The following is a 9,854-nucleotide window of genomic DNA, read 5'->3' as shown; positions in this document are numbered from 1 at the left end:
GCAGTAGCTGGGGGCCTCAGCCACCTCCTCTCTCCACAGGAGCACCTCTGCAGCTTCAGAAGAGCAGCCAAAGATTCCAGTGTCTGAGAAGCTGACCTGTTATCCTCGCTCTCCACATCTCTCCCTATCTGCTGTGCTGCAGCTGCAACCCCGTCTTCAGGGCATCCCAAGACCCACACCTCCCAAGCGAGACCCTCTGCCCCTGAGCCCCCTGGCCCTGTTCCCTGGCCAGGACTGAAATTGGGCAGCCCCTGTCCACCAGAGTGTTGCTGCCTGTTAGTTTACCTTCATTAAGTATGTTTGTTCACCTTCATTGAGTTTAGAGTTGGTTTGCCCCAGTTACTCCCCACTATCCCGATATAGTTTGTTCCCAGTTGCCTGTCATTGTAAACCTCTCCCCTCTTTCCAGATTGTTCCCCATCCATCACTTTGGTCCTACCCCCAAGCCCTATCAATCTATGTACACCACACCTTTTGTTCTGGTTCCTTCCCTGCTCATCATCCCTTACTCGATGCCCTATTGGTTGTATAGCTATCCTACCTCCCCCAAGTCCCTACCATTGGATTTGTGTATTGTAACCCCTTCCCACAACACCTCCCCTGCTGCAATATTATTGGTTGTTGTATGAGCCGCCCACGGGCTTTAAAACCTGGCGCACAGAGGTGCCCAGGGGCTCGGCTCGGACTTTCTCCTCGAGATCCCAGCGCCGTCCCTCATCGCCTTCTCCCTGCACCTGCTGGAATAAACTTGTTCCTGGGAAATTGGAGGACTCCGAGCACTCTCTCTCCCTTTACTTCACCTCGTGTCTCCCTGCATACTATAGAGCCCAAGCCCAAAGGAGCTCTAGAGGTTCCAGGTCGAGCCACATAGTGCTCACCTGGTTCCCCACTCCTGCCGCCGATGCTTGGCACAAGCTAGCCGGGGTGTGAAGGGCCGAGCAGGCAGCGACACCAGAGCAGGGGTTGGCCCATGTTTTTTGTTCAAATAAAGAGATGGAGCTCTCACCCCAGTGTCTGGCTGGTACCACCAGCAAAGCCCACATGGCACCAGCCTTGGCTGAGCTCCATGTCCAGGAGCAGGCAGGGCTGACCATGGTGTGGGCAGGCAGGAGCCAGGCAGGGGCTGCCGTGACCAGCGGTGGGGCCCCGAGGCGCTGGGGGAACCCGTGCTGAGCATCCCTGGGCTGTGAGGGCACATTTCCTTCAGTGGCATCACCTGGGCCTGCACCTCATGAGGCACACAGGGAAAATTTGGGCTCTCTCCTAAGGTGTGCAGGGATTCCCCAGGAGGAGTGCAGTGGGGTTAAACTGAGAGGGTTTTTTACTCTTCTCAGCACAGCAAAGGGGACAGTCTTGGCCAAGGTTTTGCAGAGCTGGGAGGAAGCCTCTTGTGAGCCCTTGGGCCCGGCCTGTGGGCACAGCGGGCAGGTGGAGCCCATCCCTTGAGGCCAGTCCGGGCTGCTCGGGCCAGGCTGGGCCGGGTGAGCCGGGCCATTCTCTGGGGCACAGGAGGCACCCAGGGCTATAACTGGGGCCGTGGCTTTTCAGCTTGAAGGGAGGCTGGCTCTGTTGGTTCAGAGGGCACAGCTTAGATCCCAGTTACCTTTGTAAACCTGCTGGGGAAGTGTTGAGGGCAGAGAGTTCCAACCCTTCTCACTGGGAAGCTGGGCTGATGCTGTGGGGTTTTTTAATTTTTTGGCCTCTAAATTTGTGTCCTGGCAGAGGATTAAGTTTGCTTGCTCTCAGTAAGCCCCTTTTCTTCTTGGTGCTGTTGTAAATGAAATTAAAATCAGACAACAAGATCTATTGAGTTAACAGCAATTAAATAACAAGGGAAAAAATTATACAACTTAGTGAATTGAATACAAGGATGCAATATAATAAAATAATACTATTTAGTGGATTGAATAGAAATTTGGTATAAAAGGAAAACAATTCAGTAAAAGAGTACAATTTAGTGAATATCTTCATATATATATATATATGTGAATATAATTTGCTAGTAATTGAGTATGATTAAAGCATGAGCAAAACTGACTGGGGTATGGGCAGGGCTTCTCACCCTGCCTCACGTACCAAAACAAAGCAATTCAAACTAAACTTATATACTGTATGCTTATACATATTCATTAATGTTCCCCTAAGTCTCTTCCTATTTTTGATTCTTTAATTTTACATCACTATTCTTCATGGTGCAAGCCTCAGTTGTTGCTAGGGGGTCTTCAGTCTCCTTTCGATGGTATTTTGGATGAAGGCTTACGCTCATCCTCATTGTCCTCTGGATAACCTTACAGGTTTTGCATGGGTACTAAGTGTTATGTAAATAAGCATTGTGTTCCACTAATTAGTCTTACACTTCATAATCTTCAGGCCTATGCCTAAAGTTGTTCCAACTTTATCCATCTCAAGGTTGATTTCTTCTTGGGACACCACTTACCTCAAAACTACATCCTGTACCTTAATTTCAACACGTAACATCTGCAAAGGGGTACATCTGCCTTGTATCACCAATTCCCTTGATTGCTTCTAATAATAACTTTCCAAATAGTTACAATTTAGTTAGCACAAATCATTTCCATTTATTACGCTCCCCAAATTCCACTCCCAACATCTCCCCCGCTTCCAGCTCAGGATGGTGCCCCAATGAGACCCCTCCCCAAATCCCACCCCCAAGACACCTCCCCATCGCTGGAAAATCCCCCAAATCTCACTCCAAAATTGGGAATCCTCCCTGAGACCCCTCCCCAAATTCAGGCCTCCCCAAAATGCCCCTCCTCACTGGGATTAGGACCTCTCCCCATCAATGGAAATTCCCCCAAAACACAAAAAATCCTCCCCAAATCCCCTTCCCAAAATCAGAACTCCACCAGGACCCCTGAATTTCCCCCCAAAACCACCAAATTTTCCCCCCCAAATCCCCAATTTTTTTCCCCAAATCCCAAATCCTCTCCCTAAAAACCCCAAAGTTCTCCCCAAAGTCCCAAACTTCCTCCCCAAACACCCAAATGTTAGAAAAAAAATCCTTAAATTCTTGCCCTAAAACCCCAAAATTCCCCCCAGGACCTTCAGAGTTTTGCCCCATAACCCCAAATTTCCCTCTGAACCCCCAAATTTCTCCAATTCCACCTCAAATCCTGGGAGAACTCCCCAAAAAACAGCAAGCCTTCCCAAAACCTCCACCAAAATTGCAACTCTCTCCCTAAAAATCGCCAAAAATCTGAGAACATAAATTTTTTCACGCCGCGGGTGGGGGGAGAAACACCAGAAATCTCAGGATTTTTCCCGTTTTTTTGGGGAGTGGGGTCTCCCTGTTTCCTGTCCCCCCAGGTGACCCCACCCCAAAATTCCTGCCCCTCGGCCCCCCAAATTAAGTGTAAATAAATAAAAAGATGAAAAAAGGAAAAAAAAAAAGAGGGGGGGGGAAAGGTAAAAAAAAAAAAAGCCAGAGAAAAAATTAAAAAAATATTTTCTCACCTCAGTTTGGGGGGAAGGGGATGGAGGAAATATTGGGGGAGGGGGTGAACCTCCAGAAAAAAAAAATTGAGGGACCCCCCGTGTCCTGGGTTGATTATGATGTTAAATTGTATCCCCATTCGTCCACCTAACCCAGACACAGATTTTGTATTCTTAATATTCCATCTAAAAGTGAGTGGAAAAGAAGCACTGAGCCTGTTATCAGACTGTACTTGCTCCCCCCACATCGGGAGTTTTGACTACAGCACAGACAGACAACAAGACACAGATCGCCTTGGCTTTCCAACTAGCCGGAGCAGAGAGGTCTTCCTGGACTGTTTTCTTTCCCTTTTTCTGAAACGAATCGAACCTGCTCTGGACTGGGGAGTCGGGGGAGCACCGGGAGCTTGCACCCGTGGACTACCGAGAGCCCAGCTTGGGCAGCGGCATTTTCCAGCACCAGAGGGACTGATAACAGAGCGAACACCCACAGAAAGAGACCCTCTGAAGTTTGTCATCTCTTCTGAATGGCGAGAGGTTTTGTAATTTGATATCATTAATTTTTGTGCTGGGTAGAGCTGTGCCTGTGAAATAAACAGGATTTTTCCACTTCTCTCAGAGAAATCTCTTCCGAACCGGCTGAGGGGTGGGAGAAAAGGGCCACATGGGTTTGCTTCCCGGGGGGAGCCCCATTGGAGGTTTTCTCCCAAATTTGCCCTAAACCAGGACAGCGTCCCTCGGCAGTTGGCGGCCTTTGGGGTGGAGCCCAGTGGCACGCGAGCGGCCTTTGGTGGCTGCTGTCGGCCGGCGGCTGGGTAGACCTGCTGTCGGCCGGCGGGCCGCCGTGTGACGCGTCGAGCGGCTCTCCCCTATCGGCCTGAGCGCCTCACCGCCTTCGCGTCTCCCTGAGAGGGAAGGAGGGAACCCTCAGAAGCCGGCGGCGCTCCCTCCCGCGTCTGGGCCCGAGCAGATGGCGGCCCTGCTCCCGCCTCGGTTTCTGCCCGGCTGGCTCGGTCAGCGGGGCTGCCGTCCGCCTGCAGGTTTCGGTGGGGCCGGCCGGGGGCGAGCGGGAAGGAAGCCGCCGTCGGAGCGAAAGCCTCCGAGAGAGCGCCGGCGAGAAAGCTTCCTCGGAAAGGGAGGAGACCGAGCCTCAAGCCGCCGGCGGCCCCGTCGGCCCGCTCCTCAGCCCCCGCAGGCGTTGTCGCGGTGCCGAGCGGCCGGCCGCTTGAGGAGCCGCCTGGGCCGTGGGCGGGGAGGGGCCGACGGCGGCGGCCCGAACCCAAGCCGCAGGGGGGCGGGGAAAGCCCGGAAGGCGGTGCCAAGGCAGGGTGACGTCAGAGGGCGGGGCCGCCCGGCGAGCCCCCGGAGGCGGGCCCGGGGCCAAAGACCTGCGCGGAGCGCCGAAGAGCCGGCCTGTGCAAGCGGCCGCCCGCTCGCCGCCTCTGCCGGGGATTCGAGTCGAGTCACGCCGGGGGCCGGCGGCTTCCAGCCGCGTCCCACCGCCCGCTTCCGCCTGCTTCCTTTTCCCCGCTGTCCGCCCCGAGGTGCCGCTTGCTGGCTGGTGCCGTGTCTGCTCCCCGCGGGGTGGGGACGCCCCGTTGCCGGCCTGTGCAAGCGGCCGCCCGCTCGCCGCCTCTGCCGGCGACTCGAGTCGAGTCACTATGACTCTTAACAGAGGTAAGTTTGCATTCCTAACTGGGCTTAGCCGCTGAAATCAGACCTCCTCGTGGTCCCGCTGGATACCCGCAAGGGTAACTAGCTGATTTCTGCCCCAGTGTGAGTGAGGTTGTGTTTTTCACTGCCTCCCTGCCTTTGGACTCGCCACCCAAAGTGCAGTTTCACGATTTTGCGTCGAAAAGTTATCGGCAGAAGCTCCTTAAAAGCTCCCTGCCTGAAACCGAGCCCGCGGTCAAGTTGGGCAAAGCTGACAGCGCTTGAGGGGGTGCTGTTAGTCAATATTCCCTCAATTGGACTTAGTTTTACTTTGAAACGGCACCACGGTAAAGGCTTTAAAGCTACTCCGTGTGTCCACGGCAACTCAAACTAATTTTAAAGACTGGCATATAAAATCGCCACAAAACCCAAATTTTAAACCCTCAGAATTGGAAAGGGAGGTTTGGAAAAGTTTAAAACTGGAGTTCTACAACTCGATGCATTGTGCCGAAGAATGTAATGCCCATTGTGTGGGGCGGGAGGGGCTGGAGGAATACCCTGATGTGTACTGTGATGATACAATGACTTGTTTATCTCTAGATGATAACGGGATTGATAAGAGCCAGGAAAAGACTGCCACACCCCCACCCACCCAGGAAGAAGCAGCCGTTTTATCAGAGCCAGAGGAAACCACTATTCAACCACCAAACAATGGGGAATCAGAAGACTGCCCTGTCATATCAGTTCCAGATGAGAATCCACCCTGCCCGTGCTGCGGTATTAAAACGAATAAAATGCCTGGATTAATTGAACATTTACTCAGAGCACATGGAATTAGAGAATGCAAATTTAAATGCACCAAATGTGATTTGGAAAATACAAATTTTCACAGCATTGCCTGCCACTATCCAAAATGCAAAGGTAAAATAAAAAAACCATCCCCAGGAAAATGGCCCTGCAATGTATGCCAGATGAGTTTTCAAACTAAAATTGGACTGGGACAACATAAAAGAATTGCACATCCAGCAGTCAGAAACCAGGAGAGGCTAGAAGCCATGAGACCAAAAGAAACATCAGCAAGAGGAGCCCACAAGAAATGCTGGAGTGAAGAGGAGGAAAATCTGCTAATCCAACTAATAAAACAATATGAGGGTAATAAAAACATTAATAAACTGATTGCTGAACACATCCCATCCAAAACTGCAAAACAAATCAGTGACAAGAGATGCTATCTGATGTTAAAACAACAAGCCTCAATTGGATTACAAACTAACAGAAAAACAGAAGAGCAGCCACAGGAAAAAATTCAAAAGCCATCAAAGCGTAAAGAAACCACAATAAAGCAGTTGAAAAAACACTAGGAAGAGATTATCCCATCAAAGATCAGTGATGGCACCTTCATTTTGTATCAGGAAGCCTTCCAAGAAATTCTCAAAAAGAAAAATAAGAATCCCACCCACACCATTAGTGAAATAACCAAAGACTGCATGAAGGTATTTAAAGAGATGCACAGCTGGGAAAAGAACACGGCCTCGTCCGTGGGGCTGTGCCTGGCTGTGCTGCTGGAGCTCCACAGGGACCTGATCTGCAAGGCATTCTCCATTTATTTCAAGACTGTTCTTTTATCATTTTTCTGTAGTGTATAAATAAAAGATGTGTTCTAATAAACAGACTGCAAGACTGTTCTTTTGCTGCCCAGGGTCTGCAGGGCATAGGGGAAGAGGGGGAAAAGGGTCTTTGTGCTCAGCAAGCTGCCCAGGTGTGCAGTGGTGCAGGGAAAATGGCCAGAAGCCCCTTGGCCTTTGGTGGTTCTGCTGAAGGCACAAGCCCTGTCCCAGCCTGGCAGTGCCGTCTGTGTCCTCCTGCCCATGTGGTGCTGGCTGGATTGCTGAGGGCTCCCAGGTGCATCTTGCTCCAACTCCATGAGCAGCCCCCAGGCTTGATTTGCCTTGTTCCTGACAGCCGGCTGCTCTGGTGCTTCCCTGGGGCTCCTAACTGGAGCAGGTTTATCTGAGGGGGTGAGAATGCCAGGATGTGCCAGGACCAGAGCCCTGGGGTTTCCAAGGAAGAATCCATCAATCCCCTTTTCCAGGAGATCCCAACCCTCTGAATCACACCTGGGATAGAAAATAGCAGAATCGCTGGAGTGCTTAAGACCGGAATGCTGGGAAAAAACCTGATCTTTAATTAACCCCATTTCCTGATGGGAAATAATCCAGGAATTTGGTTCCTGGAATTGGAAAAAGAAGGAAATGTTTTTTTGGGAGGTGCCATAGGTGCTCCTGGACGGGGGATTTCCCTAATCCATCCTTCCCTGATTGAGGAATGGAAGTTTGTGGGATGAGCCAGGATTAACAGACCCCTCCCTCAGGTGTGTGATCCAGGATTTTTCTGCTTTTTCCCAGCCCAGGTGAGCCATGTGCAGCCTTCCAAATGGATTGGTTCAAACCAGGAAGGATTTTATTCCCCATGGGAATAAACCTGGGCTCCAAAACACTCCCAGAATGGCAAAATCCTGATTTTAGCAGCTTTTTCCAGCTCCACATTGGAGGAATTCATGGATCTGCTGGATGATGGGTTCTCATCCCAAATAATCTGCCTGTTTGTCGAGGAACACTCTGGTGATGGTGCTGATACAAGTTGTGCTGACTCAGTCTTCTGAGAGTTTTGGGGATTTTTTTGGGGGCGGGATTTCAGGTGTCTGAGACAGCGGGGAGTGAGGCAGGAGAGAATCCAGATCCAGAAAAATACCGGATAGTGCAGGGAATGGGGAAATCGCAGTAGAAACAAGCACAAAGGAACTGGGAAAAAAAGCATTTTTAAGAAGGGAAAAAAAGGATAACATTCCAACCAAATGCACTGGATGCATATGGATGCTGAAAGCAGGCAGGGAGCACAGAGCCTGTGTGAAACTGAGTCACACAGGCTTCTCTCTCTGGCCTGGGAAAGCATAAGAAGGAATCCCAACAGTCCTTGTTAAAGGACACCAATTGGCAGGTGTTGTTTAGTCGAGGGCTGGTGTTCCACTTAAGCAATGAAGGTGATGTGTACCTTTAATGAGCAATGGGAGTTTTACCTCTCAGACCTTCTCAACCATGTGTATAAAAGTAGATTAAGAATAATAAACTTTGCTCTCTTGGACAATGCAGCCAAGGGAGTCAGTGTCGTACTCCTCGCTGTTCCTAATACAGTGCGAGAGAAAAGAATAACTTGGAGGTGGAATAGGAGAAATTCCAACACAACAGGTTACCAAGGCCTGGGAGAGCCCAAATTTTTCATTTTATTTGGGAATTTTTTTTGTGTTTATCAATGTTATTGCATTTTGTTTTTTTCCAGGAAAATCCCGGTTTCTTTCTGATGGGACTTGCAGTTGCCTCCTGTTCTTGTAGTTCTGATTTTGCCCATCCTCATTCCCAAAATTTTTTAGAAACTTCTGTAAAATGATGAAAATGATGATGGACTGTGGCCTTTTTTCTTTCTCCTTACTTGTGATGCTATTGCAGTGAAAAGAAGAAGAAAAAACACTGATAAGAAATGGTAAAAAAAAAGATAAAAAGATCAGCATTTTACCATGTATCAGTGCTTGGCTATTTGTTTTAAAGCTTTTTGGCAAATGTTCTTTTTGCTATAAAATAGAATTATATGAAGCCCTGAGGAGGTTTAAAAAATAAGAGAGAAAAAGTAAATTATAATTTAAAATTTAGCTTCTTTTTCAAAGGAGCAATCCTTTTAGACTACAAAAGTGTCGTGGTTTTAAAGCAGTAACTAAAAAATTACTAGAAAATTTACTTATTTCTTGCTATGAGATGTGGATTAGAACAAGAGCAAAACAGGCTTAAAACTTAAAAGGAATAAAGTAAGTTCATTAACAAAACTACAAGAATAAGAACACCAGAATAAACCTCCAGAAAAACCTTTTTATCCCCCACTACTTAACCATTCCCTTGTTCAAATGACAACATAGAGACAAAAAAGTTTGGAACTCAGGTGTTTAAAACAGTCCCAATTCCTGATAGAGTCTTTTCATCAGCCTTTGTAGAGAAACAGAAGTCTTCTTCTGCTAATCTATGGAGTTTCTCACAAGAAAACTATTTTTGTTATAGCTTTCTATTTTTCTGATGTCCAAAAATCTGTCATCATATTTTCTCCTCCCATTTCACATCACTCTGAGGTGTGTTATGGGCCATGAGTCTAGGGATGTCATTTTTAAGGATGAGTTATTCAAAAGCAAAAGTTCTCTTCATTTGTCTTTGTGAGCTTCCCTGGAAAAAAGAAATTTTCTCTTTGCCTCTCAAGGCTTCAAATCTTCAACTATTACTTCTCCCCACTCTGTTCCAGCACTTCACTGTATCACAATTCCTCCACCTTTTGCTCAAAATCTATACTTTGAACACTCCATTCCTCCCTATATACTCTGTTATGAATTGAAGGAGTTTTTTCAGGACACTATTGTCCATCTCCATAACTTTAACAGAAAAGTATTTCAGCTTAATTAAAGCATCTCCTTATTCTCTACCTCTTCTGAAGCTTAACTCTTTTCTTTACTGTCTCTGATAGTTTATAAAGTCTCTTTACATGTTGATTACTATATTTTTCTTTTTCTGGAAAAAAAGGATTAATCTGAAAGTCTCATCTGGGTGATGAAAGAGTTAAAATCTTGCCCAGGCTTTGTAGATGGTTCTGTGATCTCTGCCGGAGCAGCAGCTGGAGTTGTCTGCGATGGAAGATTGTTCATGGCTGCTCTGGAG

At 48.2% G+C, this 9,854-nt stretch overlaps 1 protein-coding gene across 1 annotated transcript in view; it reads left to right on the top strand.

The window, feature by feature from the left end:
* The first annotated feature begins 5,114 nt into the window (after positions 1 to 5,114).
* The window catches only part of LOC147646918 (serine/threonine-protein kinase pim-1-like), a 40,265-nt gene continuing 35,525 nt past the window's right edge, over positions 5,115 to 9,854 (top strand). The window contains exon 1 of the mRNA XM_086872723.1: positions 5,115 to 5,130. Within this exon, the coding sequence (XP_086728849.1) occupies positions 5,115 to 5,130 (16 nt within the window). The remainder of the gene's footprint in view (positions 5,131 to 9,854) is intronic.

Source organism: Cyanistes caeruleus, unplaced genomic scaffold (genome assembly GCF_971803275.1).
Source record: "Cyanistes caeruleus unplaced genomic scaffold, bCyaCae1.hap1.1 HAP1_SCAFFOLD_76, whole genome shotgun sequence".
Lineage (NCBI taxonomy): Eukaryota > Metazoa > Chordata > Aves > Passeriformes > Paridae > Cyanistes > Cyanistes caeruleus.
This window is presented reverse-complemented; position numbering and strand designations above follow the sequence as displayed.